Source organism: Lotus japonicus, chromosome 2 (assembly GCF_012489685.1).
Source record: "Lotus japonicus ecotype B-129 chromosome 2, LjGifu_v1.2".
NCBI classification, from domain to species: domain Eukaryota; kingdom Viridiplantae; phylum Streptophyta; class Magnoliopsida; order Fabales; family Fabaceae; genus Lotus; species Lotus japonicus.
Window position 1 is genome coordinate 93,101,681 of NC_080042.1, and position 13,983 is coordinate 93,115,663.

Genomic DNA, 13,983 nt, shown 5'->3' on the forward strand with positions numbered 1-13,983 from the left:
CCTCCGCTAAATGCTTATAGCGTTTCAAAAATATTTGCCCTCACGCAGGATCGAACTACGGACCTTCAGTTTACAAGACTGACGCTCTACCACTGAGCTATAAGGGCTTCACGTCAAATCGTTAAAACAAAAAATTATTATTATTATCATATAATTGGTGATTCACCATGCAAAAATATTAAAATCCTACTATAACGATTCTGGTGTGTATGATTTACTCCCTACAAATTCTACATTATTAATTTGTTTTTGGCCAACATTATCCTTTTTCTATAAATGAGAGATGTGACATTATATATATATTTTTCTTTGAAATATATATTGTATTATTAAACTGCCCTGTAGCCTCTTTGTTTAGTTTTCCCATCCACCAAAAAAAAAAACTACAAATTAAAGACATTACTTTCATACTTTTTCTTTATGAAAAATATTGTTTCCATAAAATACTTTTAATAATGTTGTTTATACATTTGATAAAAATTTGTCTGCACGTACAAAGTACTATTTTCATCATCATATTTTAATGGTTTTAATAATTCCGCAAAATGTTTATGATTGATTCACACTTATATTATCATTATGTTTGTTTCAAAGGGGGAAAGTGAAAGTAATATGCCATGATTAATTTTAAAAGGAAAATGCAAACTTCCATCATCTGGATGAGCATGGAAAAACACCATGAAAGTGAAAATAAGTGCAGAACCCATGTCCAAAAGTTTATCACCATACATAAGAAGGTGACAACTATTAGTTTATATATATCTTCTCCAATAAACACATCAAGGTTCCCAAGATGTTCCACTTCCGCCTTCAACATAAACATTTTGTTCAGATTCTTCCCTCCTCCCTGTTATTTTGTTTTACTTCAACATTCTTTTCCGAGTTTTCTGCTTCACCGTCGTTTATAGTCTTTGTTGTATTTGTACTTTAAAAGTGCAGTCAGAATTCATAACTTTTTTTTTGGTCAATGTAAGAATTCATAACTGCATGATGTTTGTAGATGATATGATTTTAATTGAAGAAATAAGGGAAAAAACAATTATAAGATTTAGAGAAAGGAGTTGGAATCTAAGGGTGTTCAATTAAGCACGAATATGAGAGAATACATGCATTACAATTTTAGCAAGACTGATGTTCGAAGCAATTTAGAAGTGAAAATTGAAAATGACATCATACCACATGTTTCACAGTTTAAATACCTTAGTTCTATTATCCCAAATAATGGAGCAATTGACAAAGATGTTACTGACAAAATTCAAGTTGAGTGGTTAAAGTGGAAAAAAGCATGATGATTTATCAATGATCGCAAACTACCTAGCAAGCTCAAAGAAAAGTTTTACCGAATTGTTATAAGACATATTTGCCTTTACAGTATTGGATGTTTGGCTTTACGGGTCATGCGAAAAAAAATTAGAGAACATAAATGTGAATGGTGAGATGGATAAGTGAACACTAACAAGGATAAGATGCACAAAAAGGTCAACTTAAAGACAAAAATTTGTCATCTCATAATGCACAAAAGGGATAAGATGACAACATTTTGAAAAAAACATGATCATATATCCCACTTTCACGTTTAATAATGCAATCAAGTTACAAAAAAAATGAGCACTAAAGACTATAAAAAGGCTAATATATGAAGAAGAAAAAAATATAACTTTTAGAAAGATGCTAATATACGGAAAAGGCACTCGCCTATAACCTCTAAAATGTATCTTAATCCTTATCTTATTTCAAATAATCTAAACAATGACATAATTTGAAGGCTTGCAATAGCATGTGTGGACTGTGGATGCACGGTGTAAAAGCACAATAAAGTTAAAATCGCGGCGGATAGCCACAAAAGCTAATAAAAGTTGCTACTATCTACCGTGATTTAGATTCACGATTTTTCAAAACGTGCACCCAAACATGTACCACACTTTCCTTCTCTAGAATTGAGTTTGCTTTAGCAACGTCATGGTTTGAAACAAAAGCAATTGAGGCTTAAGTACCTGACACATAGGGGATTCCACAACATATGCACCTGACTTGCATTAGATCTATTACTCTCAATACGTTGAAAATATTTGAGAACTCAACTCATATAAGAACACACCATGGAATCACATAATTAAGCTTCCTAAAATCCAAGTTTGTCATCTAAAAATTAGGAACATGGTCAAAATGGGGAGTAATCATAATAGGTAAACCCATAAATGAAAACATAAAGAGAAGAATTTGACTATTATTGGTCTTTTTCTGCCAATTCACAGACAGGAGTATCATCTCATTTGATCTTATTACGTCCAAAACTCGACTGTAAAATCACATATTTCAAATATAAACATCAAAGCAAAATAATGAACGAAAGATAGTCCATTCTTCTAACAAAAGTCGAATGCTGACAGTGACAGACAGAAGAACCAAAAAGAACAAATTGACCGCTCTATTCTATAACTAACATGTCTCTAAGAATAATCTGTGCAAGACTGCAAATCATCACAAGTTCTATTTACACCAGTTCATATCGTATCCTGATTGCACTTCAACTTTCTAATTAAAAAACTATGTAATGGAATGAAACTTACTTTGGAACCCAGTCTATCGGCTATTGCCCTGGTATATTAAACTTTTCTTCAATTCCCCGGCATCAACACAAGGGACGAGGGGGGAAAACGGGTGAAAACCTCAGAATACTCAGAAAGCTAAAGAAATAAAATACAACCATATACTCAGGTTGCTAGAACAGAAAACTGTTGATTTTGTAACCTTGCCTGCCAAACAGTATATAACAGCGTATTTGAATTTTGAACTAAGCTGTTGGTATCTATTAATCAATGGGAGGGTCGAATATCATATCCTGCATCATACCATAAACAGACATATTCGTAAGGTTATATTCTAAAAAATCTCAAGATAGATGGTAATCATTGAGACAAACCTTATCACACACGGGACAGCTTTCACTTCTTTCCATCCATTCCAGAATGCATGCAAGGTGAAAATGATGATCACATTTTGTAGAGAGTTGTGGATTCTCTTCATCATATTCTGCTAGGTAAAATGATTAAAAAACATCAACTGTCAATTCTAATCAAAACAGGATAAAGCTCAGTTAATGCTGAAAGGTAAAGAGGTTGAAAGAAAGAAGCTGTGAAAACATCACCTTCTAAACAAATTGGGCATGTATCCTCCTCTTCTTCGACTAAAATGATAGGCTCAGCCAACTTTGGAAGTTCAACTTCAGAATCCTTTGCCGAGTCAAGTTCTAAATCAGTTTGAACTTTGCATTCTGATCCCTTCAAGTCTTCTGACTTAGCTGAGACCCCATGAATGTCCCCGGCAACTGTTTCTTGGATCGAATTAGAATTTGTAGTACGTGGGGATGCATTAGGTTTGTCAGCACGAATTTCTTGAGTCACAGGTGGAGTTTGAGTAGTAACATCAAAAGGTATAGGAGCAGGAGGAGGTCTATAAGTATCAGGACTTGAAGTGTCTAGATTGGTATCAACTAAGAGCCCACCAGAAAAAGCAGGAGCAGCACCCTGGTGAGCTGACAGTGGAACATGCTCCTCCGATACTCTCGGGTACTGCAGATAGAACACATCAAAATAAGCAATGCTATAATAAATTGATTACACAATTATCAAAGAATGTGAATCTGACGGTAATTACAAACTCATAGCTACAAGAAGTAGTCTTCAAAGAGCTAATTAACCAAAATAAGAAAGCTCAATTATATAAATCCATTCTAGTTTATTAGGTCCCATGTACTTTGATTCCATAAGAGAAAGAATATGATCAAGCTTTTTCTAATTGCTACAACTCTCCAGCACAACAGCCATCCACCAGTGAAAGAGAGCTACCAGAGCTTCCAAACTCAATTCAAAGGTGAAGCTGATCAATCAACAATACCCAGACATAACACGAGTCAATTTGGATACCAACCAAATACCACTTATGGAAGCTTCTCTACTAAAAAATGCACTAGATAAGCTCCAACAAGTGCTCTTTGGTTCGTATCCAAACGGACTCTAAGCCCAAGAAGAGGGCAAAAGAAAGCCTATATCCATAAACTTATAGTATGTTGGAAAATTATTGGAACCAATATAGAAGCAAAAACATTGAAACTGGAATAGCAAGGTTGGTAGAAGTTGTAATTCAAATCAATCATAACACATTGAGTTGAATAAAATCTTAAGTAGAGGAGAAATTGAGAGAGATACTGACGTAGTAGTACGCAGGAGGAGCAGACAATTCAGTTTGTTTGGTAGAACAACAACAGCAACCACCCATCTTCCTCTATCTCATAGCCACTTTCAACCTATCATCACCATCATACAAATCAAAATTGCAATAAAATTACAGTTCAGCAATAATCAATCAGATTCAGAAAATAAGAAAATCAGTGATCATTCATTCACACTGCAACCTAATTGATCAAGACCTAGTGAGAAGGATAGGAACGATACGAATGAATTACAACAGAGAAATTGGATTGGATTGGATTGGATTGAGATGAATGAGTGAATTGAGAAACGAAAATAGAAAGAGAATTGAATTAACCGAGTAGAAAAGAAAACCTTGTTGACGAAACGATGGAATTGGAAATTGAGCAGCAAAGGGTTTAGTTGACGAAAGTGTGTGTGTGTGTTTGGTTGACAAGTTAGCTAGCGGGGAAGGGTTCTTATTGTTTCGCCTTTCCTTCCATGGAATGGAATGAACTCCTGATATGATGATGTGTGTATCATGTTGGTCAGGTTAGGGTCAAATGACCTTCAGATAGGTTACGTGTATTATCAAAATTCAAGAGTGGCCTTGGCCTGGCCCAAAACTAATTTTTTGGTCAAGCCCAACACCAAAAAAAAGATACAACCAATTGGAAATTAAATATCTTTTCCAAAATTGTAACAAGTGAAATATAATATACTGATTTAAGTTTGTAATTGCTTAAGTTTTATGGATTCGTACATACCGTCGTGTATTTTTCAGGACTTGAGTATTAGACTGTTATTTCAGGCACGCCCTATATAGTTCAAATACGATGGAGCCACCCAAAGATCTTATTTTTGCTTGTCACTCTCTTCGCAAAGCACTCTCATGAGTGATTGACTCATAGTAAAACAAAACAAAACAAATTCAAAACAATTGCACACTCATGGAAATTGTACAAGAAATTCTTTTCTATAGATATATTTTTATTTGTAATTTTGAATTATGTGAGAGTTTGTTGGAAAAAATAGACTATTTCAAAGTTCACATACCCCTAATTTTTACACATGTAATGCCATGGTCTACTCTCTACATTTAACATATATGATTACTATCTATAATAAATGTTCACTGTCTAACCTCTCGATCCAGTATATTATATTTTCTCCTTTTCACATACCCCTAATTTTTACACATGTAATGCCATGGTCTACTCTCTACATTTAACATATATGATTACTATCTATAATAAATGTTCACTGTCTAACCTCTCGATCCAGTATATTATATTTTCTCCTTTTCACATACTCCTAATTTTTACACATGTAATGCCATGGTCTACTCTCTACATTTAACATATATGATTACTATCTATAATAAATGTTCACTGTCTAACCTCTCGATCCAGTATATTATATTTTCTCCTTTTCACATACCCCTAATTTTTACACATGTAATGCCATGGTCTACTCTCTACATTTAACATATATGTTTACTATCTATTGTTCACATATCTGCACTAATTGTGTGATAGTTTTTACTTTTTTATACTTACACCTGAATAGAGTTGTGGGATAACGATTTGCTATTTTTGGCGAGCTAGTACCTTCTTTAAATACAATAAGCCAGTTTTATGTGCAATTGTATACTGCTGGTCAAGTATATCGGTTTGCACCATATGTGCAGTTTTATGTGCAATAGGATACTGGTCAAACATATGTGCTATTTACTAGGTTGGAAAGGGTTTACCTAAGGACCGGAAGGCTCGTAAACTTGCTCTGCAGCACTGGCTCAGGGCAGTTAAGTCTCAAATCTAAAGTAACAAAGGTCAAACAGAATTGCTAGTTTCTCTAATTAGTTGTCAAATGGCTCAATGGCTCCATTGTGATATCAGTCAACCTTTCATTTACTAGTAAGAATGTAAGATTAAAAGCAGAATAATGAATGCAGTTTCTTTTCAACAAGTAACTTTCAATCAAACTAATCAATGTTTATCGATCTGCAAGTGCAGGCTTGATAATGGGGAAGGAAAGGAAGTGTCTTGTGAGAGATGTCCCAGATCAAAGCTTCAGCAGCAATGCCATTAAGTATCTTGGTCCAGTAAGCTTTCTTGTTCCCTTTAATATCACTTTGTTTTTCATCCAGATGGATCAAGCTCATGTAGCTAACTCCCTTTAACAGTCACTAATTGATGCCTATCAGTCAAACTTTAAATTATGAGCAGGCCAAAATTTAAAGAAAATTAGAACTATTAGATAACTTGACTGTCAAGTATCATGTAAAAGTAATCTTATTTTTATTTTTTTGCAGGTGGAAAGAAAGGTTTATGAAGTAATTATTGAGAATGGGAGGCTCTTCTACAAGGAGAGTGGGAAAACTGTTGAAACAACAGGGACAGAAGATGCTAAGTGGTAAACAGAGCAGCAGCTACATGATACTGGTAATTTTTATGTGCAACTGTATAATGTCCGTGGTCAACTGTGATGTTTTTTTCGTCTTTTTGAATTTTTATGCCACTGATCAATTTTTCATTTCATCAAATATTATGTCACTGCAGTAATAGAATAAGAGAAAAAAGAAAAGAAAAAAGGCCTAATACGGTGGTTCCGTGTAGAATTGTTGTATTAGGTGAGTTCAAATATTGCTGTTCCCTTCGCAACCTCAATAATAGAGTAACAACAGGAAAAAATGAGGACTTAATACTCCAGTTCTGTGTGCAACTGGAGTAATAGGTCTACTACTTTGCCTCAATACAGCGATTCAACTACTGTTACTGCTCACACGGAACCGCTGTAATGTGTTTATGTAGTAGTGAAGTGCATCCTTATTAATATCAGAAGGAGCGCTGTTTAATCCTAGAGAGTGAATTTAAACTGAATAAAGACAACATGTGGGGCATGAATTTTCATCAATTTATTCAATAGGAGGAGTTATTTTATTTTGAATTTGTGTCCATGTTTTACTGTGGGTCATAATTTTTCCCATCATTTTACTGAATTACTGCACCAATTTGCCAAGTTGAAACCACTAGTCACTTCTGTTTGTGTCCATTTGCATTTTGCAATGATGTTACTTGCAACTGTTTGATGACTATCTTGCTGGATTCTCCGCCCATTGTTAGGCTTAGGAAAGATTAAAAGGGTAAGACTGAAGTTTTCACTTTTTTTCCAGTCTTCAACAGACAAAAGCTCCATGGTCAATATATAATACATGACCTCCTTTTTTTGTCTGCCGATGACACATTATTTTATAGCTCTAGGCCGGTCTACTAAGGGCTCAGATCACACCATTCGTGCACTGTGCACAAAAAAAATACATTTTTCTCTCAGTTTTATTATTGAAATCAAATTGCTAAAAACAAATTTTTTTCAAAGAATCAGTACGAATCAAAAGGTTTTTTGTTGGACTAAACAGCAGGAAAGACCCAGTGGACAACTTTCCTAAGCACTCACTTTCTCCTTTGATGTATGGGATAAATTCTCTCTCGTAGGTCTCTGGTGTAGGGCAAATGGGCAATTAAGGCTAAAGGGAACACAGACTATTTTTTATTATCCATTGTAGTGCAATGATAGGGTGTTGAACTAGTTTTATATATATAATCTTTGCTAGGTTAGGTTGTGCTGGTCAAAAGTTGGAGTTTGGAATCATGTTGGGCTCTTATGAGTTATGATGATAAATTATCCTAGCATTTTTTCGTTTACTGCTGTGCGCATTAACTCCCTTTAATTTCCACCACATCACATTCTTCTAATAATAGGAAGCTACTTAGTTTCAGATTACTTAATTGTTAGATTCTGGGAAAATATAATAGGAAGATGTGTTCTTCACTTCTTATTTCTTTAGTCACACTAGATGAACATGGTTCTTTTTCTATGTTTCAATTATTGTTTTTTACTGATTGAATTTATAATCAATTACTATCCACCTCTTATGAGTTTGAGCATGGAAATGGAAACATCAAGTTTTATTTTAGGGGTCCTAAACTATTTAATTGCAAAATATCTGTCTCTTTTATTCTAAAGTAGGCAGTGTCATACTTGCCATGAGAATCATACAGGAAAATGGATATTATAAAAGACAAATTCGTGTAAGCTTTACAATCAGAAGCATCTCTTTGTACTGCCACCTTATTATTTAACAAGGGAATCTGTGAAAGCAGTCCTGTCCTGGTATCTAGCTAGTCTTGTGAAGTTGTATCTTACAGATTTTTGTTTTCCTTTTTCATTTTCCAATACAAAGTGACAGCATCTTGCAAATATTTATAGAGGGAGCTTCTTTCCATTATTCACATGAATATAGTGTCTTTGTGATTTTGAGCATTGCTGCTTAAATGGCAGCTCAAAGCATAGTACTTAACTTTATGCCATCTTTGTAATAGTATATAGCTTAATAAAGATCACAGCATGATAATCTGAGATTTTTTTTAGTTAATAGCAAGCTGTGACTTTATGGCTTAAAGAGCAAAAGTATACAAATTTTGATGCTTTTGAAATTCAAAATTTAGGGGGAGTAAAATGGGACAAATCAAAACGTTTTTCATCTCCGTTTAATTTAGTTAAATTTAAGCTGCGATGACAGAGCTTTAAAGCAGAAAAAATATCTTTTTATTTTATTCTCACCCTGTAATTTGTCCTTTCAATACTTGAGATCAGATACACTTGTGTGTTTAAAGATATTTTTTTTTTTATTAATAGGCAGAGTTGAATGTCAACAATCCTCACACAAGTAGGAATGGTAGGAAATTAGGAACACAGAATAGAGAATACAACAGACACATAAAGATCGAGAAAGACTTGTATGATTAAAGTTTCCTTCCAAGCAGAATACTAGTATTTAACAATATATAAAAGAACATATAAAATTCAACATAGATCATCTGCAACCATATGGTTAAAATTGATTAATAAAAAAATAAATTAGTCAAAACTTTCAAAAACTTAATTATTTTGCTGTTCCATAGCCGCAAAGGAACTAGCAACAAAGTTAATTTATATCCTCTGCACTTAATTATTTTAGTGACCCTCATAGGTCACTATTAAAGTGTTAGGAAACCCAATTTCACAAACACACAGTAAGCAAAACAGAGTAATTCAAAGAAAGGGAACGATTGTTTATTGATGAACTGTGGGAAAATACAGAAAGGGAATGGCACCCAGTTTCTGACCAGAGCAAGCTCCTATAGGAAGCTCAAGGCTTCCTACTCATATCTCTCAATAGCTAACAACCAAAGATGACCCCTCTACCTCTCTCTTCCCTCCTTATACTAATGGTTCTTACAATCCTCCTCTCCTCTCCCTCTCTCTATTCTGTTAGAAGATTACTTAGTAGGAATTCCATTCTTGCCCCTTCTAGAATAGACTCTCCAAACCTTAGGCCCACTAGAAGTGTGATGAATCAGAATATCCTTTGGGCTTGCATTCCCGCTCCTATCAATACCGGCTGCTGCAACTGCAACCTTGTCCTCAAGGTTGAAAGCTGGGAATTGACTGTTGATGGTAAGAGCGTCTTCCCATGTAGCTTCATCAGTCGATTTTCCTTGCCATTGGATCAATAACTGGGGAACTAGCTCACCCTGTCGGGTGATGGTGCGCGAAGCAAGCACTGAGGTAGGCTGTAGCAAAGGGAGGTCCTCGCCATCCAACTGTTCTGGAAGCTCAGTTTCCACAGAGTAATTCCCAATTGCTTTTTTAAGCAACGAGATGTGGAAAACAGGGTGTACGCGTGAGCCCGCTGGTAGTTGCAAGCGATAGGCCACGGCCCCAACACGAGCCACAATCGGGTATGGGCCATAGTATTTAGCAGCTAGTTTGGCGTGGACGCGAGCAACTACTGAGTTCTGGCGATGAGCTCGAAGCTTGACAAAAACCCACTCGCCCACCGTGAATGACTTGTCTACCCGCTTAGCATTAGCCTGGGCTCGCATACGTTCCTGGGCTTGAACCAAGTGTGTTTTGAGCTGTCGGAGCGCCTCGTCCCTTTCTACCAAATCACGCTGTACAGCGTCCACACGCGTCTCCCCTAGGCTCCAGCGAGTAAGGGAAGGAGGCTTGCGGCCATACACAATCTCAAAGGGGGTCTGATGCGTGGCAGAGTGATAGGTGGTGTTGAACCAATATTCCGCCCAATGCAACCACATTGCCCACGACTTGGGTTGGTCCGCTGAGAAACAGCGTAGATAAGTTTCAAGGCAACGGTTCACCACTTCCGTTTGCCCATCAGATTCCGGGTGATAGGCAGAACTCATCTTCAATTGAGTTCCCTGCAAGCGAAACAGCTCTCTCCAAAAGTGGCTCATGAATACCGGATCGCGATCGCTCACAATGGAGGAAGGCACCCCATGTAAACGAATGACTTCGCGAGTGAATAAATCCGCGACACTCCGAGCCGTGTAAGGGTGGCGTAAAGGAATAAAATGAGAGTACTTGGAGAGCCGATCCACGACCACGAATATCGCCTCATATCCCTTGGATTTAGGCAAACCAGTGATGAAGTCAAGCGACAAATCTTCCCACACTTGTTCAGGAATTGGGAGCGGCTGTAAGAGCCCGGCAGGAGAAGAAGCCATGTATTTGTGGCGTTGGCATAAATCACAGCGTCGAACAAATTCTTGGATGGAATTCTTCATTCCTATCCAATAAAGATTTGCAGCAAGGCGGCGATAGGTGCGTAGGAATCCCGAGTGGCCTCCTTGAGGAGAGGCATGAAACTCCTCTAGCATCTTGGGAATTAGAACAGAAGAACTGGACAGGACCAAACGGTTGTGGTAGAGAAGGGTCCCTCGAGTGATATGAAACCCAGGGTGTGTGTTGGGGTCGCGCTGCAAGTCTGCAACTAATTTGGAGAGTTTGACATCCGCTTGGATTTCCTCAGCCACCAATTGTTGCTCTTCCCACACAGGATGTGACACCAAAGCGTGCATTTCCCCTGTTTCTTCTACTCGGGACAGAGCATCTGCACCTCGGTTTAACTTGCCAGGCTTGTAAACAATGTCGAAATTGTATCCCAAAAGCTTGGCGGCCCAATTCTGTTGGTTGCCAGTGACAATTTTCTGGTGCAGTAATTCTTTCAAGCTTTTCTGATCCGTGGACACCAAGAATTTGCGGCCCAGCAGGTATGGCCGCCAGTGTTGGATAGCTAATGCTACGGCCATCAGCTCCTTTTCATACGCGGATTTAGCCAAGTTCCGAGTCCCCAAAGCCTTGCTGAAATATGCAATGGGATGTTTGTCCTGCAATAAGATGGCTCCAATCCCACTTCCCGACGCATCACATTCCAACATAAATTCCTTGTCAAAATCCGGAAGAGCCAACACAGGAGCTTCCGTGAGCTTCCCTTTGAGTAATTCAAAAGCGCGCTGAGCCTCAATTCCCCACTGAAATGCATCCTTTTTTGTTAATTCTGTGAGGGGCTTGGCTATCTTGCCATAGTCCCTGATAAACTTGCGGTAGTAGCCGGTGAGGCCAAGGAAACCGCGCACTCCTTTGACGTTTTTTGGTACTGGCCAATTGACTACGCTTGTAATCTTTGCGGGATCGACTGCTACACCTTGCTCAGAAATCTGATGGCCTAAATATTCCACCGTGAGCTGAGCAAACTGACATTTCTTCATATTAGCCGTCAAGCTATGATGCTGCAGGAGCTGTAACACTTCCTCTAATTGTGCCAGATGAGATTCCCAGTCAGGGGTATACACAAGTATATCGTCAAAAAATACTAACACACCTTTGCGCAACATAGGCCTGAAAACGTCATTCATCAAGCTTTGGAAGGTAGAGGGGGCATTCATGAGGCCGAAGGGCATTACCAAGAATTCGTAGTGGCCTTCATGCGTCCTGAACGCTGTTTTGTGCACATCCTCAGCTCGCACACGTACTTGGTGGTAGCCGGATTTCAAGTCAAGCTTTGAGAAGTAACGCGAGCCATGTAACTCATCCAACAGTTCTTCAATCACAGGTATGGGAAATTTATCAGGGACGGTTACCTTGTTAAGGGCACGGTAATCTACACACATTCGCCAGGAGTTATCCTTTTTCTTGACCAAGATGACTGGACTTGAGTAAGCACTTGTGCTGTGCCGAATGATGCCGGTGGTCAGCATGTCCTTCACTTGTCGCTCTATCTCATTCTTGTGGAGATGGGGGTAACGATACGGTCGAACATTAACGGGTCCCTGACCTTCAACTATAGATATTCCATGCTCCTTCCCCCTACTTGGGGGCAATCCCTGTTTCTCTTGGAAAACACTGTCATATTGCTGCAGCAACCTAGTCAAAGCCACTTGTTGGTCTTGGGTGATGCTTGGTGGACTTCCCCCGTTGGTTTTAAGACTTTCAAAAGCCCAGAATACTCCCATATTCCCTTCTCGGGACGGATGCAGTATACTTTGTAACGCCACCAAGGAATCTTTGCTTGCTCTCAACCCCTGTAACTTGATCCACTTCTGGTTGCTCCAGAAACTCATATGTTGAGTGTGCCAGTTCACAATGGTATCGCCCAAGGTTTTGAGCCACTCGATACCCAAAACGACATCTGGACCTCCCAAATCAAACAGATGAGGTGAGCAATTGAGTTGGTATTCCCCAATGTCCAACGCGATGTGTTTGCAGCGACCCTGAGCTTGCGTTCGGAAGCCATCTCCAAGCTTGACACTCATCCTGGGAGTGTCCTCTACTACCCAACCCATGCGTCGTACCAGGTGTTGATCAATAAAATTGTGGGTGGCACCACTGTCCACCAAAATCAGAACTGGAACTCCAACGATGGTTCCCCGTAGTCGCATGGTTTGGGGCTGTTCCTGAGCTTCGCAATTGATGTTGTTCAAACTCATAAAGCTCAATTCACCTTCGGTGTCGTCATCCTGCTCGTTCACCTCCATTGCCAAGACATTCCCGTCCTCTCCTTTCTCGTCGTCTTCCTCAACGAGTAATACCCTCAGTTGGCGATCGGGGCACTGGTGCATAGGATGGAACGGCCCACCGCACTTAAAACATAAGCCTTTTTGTTTTCGCTCCATGAGTTGGGGATAAGTCAGATGATTGAAACCCCTTTCACGTGGCCCATTCCTTCTAATTTCTGGATGAATTTTTGGCTGCTCCCCCTTTTGGTTATTAAAAACAGTGGATTTGTTTGTTGGCCCAACATCTTTATTGCCCTTGACCCAAACCCAATCAGCACCTCCGGTCCGTCCCGACCCGCTCAATCCTGGTTTAAAACCCGGTCCACTGAACCGGTTCCCACGAGGGAAACCCGACCCACTCGCGTTCTTCACCTCCTTCTCCACTGCGCGAGCCACTACCAGCAACTTGGAGCGATTAACACCGCCCAACGCCGTCAAGCTTCTCACCTTCCCTCGAATCTCCTCTTTCAGCCCATGGAGAAAGTACCCCTGAAACTGCTTGTCTGGCAATTTGGGGATCTGAGCGATAAGGTACTCGAAATCAGTGATGTATTCCTCTACCGTTCCTCGTTGACATAGCTCCGTCAACTGTTCGTAGACGTCGCCGTCGCCGTGTCCACCATAACGTTCCAAAAGCGCATCACGTAGCTTCTCCCACGTCAGATCTTCCTCAGATTCCCGCAGTGCATTGTAAAAATGGATGGTGGAACCTTCCATACTCAGTTGAGCCAGGCTCACCTTCACCTCCGGTGAGGTCTCTTGCACACGAAAGTAGACCTCGGCCCGCGAGATCCATCCTGCTGGGTCCTTTCCATCGAAGATTGGGAGTTCAACCTTCTTCACCGATTGGCGAAACTCAGTTAGAGCATCACCGTGCAATTGGTTAGATCGCT

The 13,983-nt window shown here is 39.1% G+C and overlaps 1 protein-coding gene and 1 non-coding gene across 2 annotated transcripts; both read right to left on the reverse strand.

Annotated features, from left to right (window-relative positions):
- Positions 1–35: 35 nt before the first annotated feature.
- TRNAT-UGU (transfer RNA threonine (anticodon UGU)) lies at positions 36–107 on the reverse strand. The gene has a single exon. It is a non-coding gene; the product is annotated as a tRNA-Thr (tRNA).
- A 2,236-nt stretch (positions 108–2,343) lies between these two features.
- On the reverse strand, positions 2,344–4,734 carry LOC130741183 (probable E3 ubiquitin-protein ligase RHB1A). Its single transcript, XM_057594002.1, has 5 exons — positions 4,566–4,734; positions 4,213–4,306; positions 3,149–3,572; positions 2,924–3,033; positions 2,344–2,842 (listed from the first exon to the last, which is right to left on the reverse strand). Exons 2-5 carry the CDS (start codon positions 4,276–4,278, stop codon positions 2,813–2,815), a joined length of 630 nt encoding a protein of 209 aa, XP_057449985.1. The 5' UTR covers positions 4,279–4,306; positions 4,566–4,734; the 3' UTR covers positions 2,344–2,812.
- Positions 4,735–13,983: the final 9,249 nt, after the last annotated feature.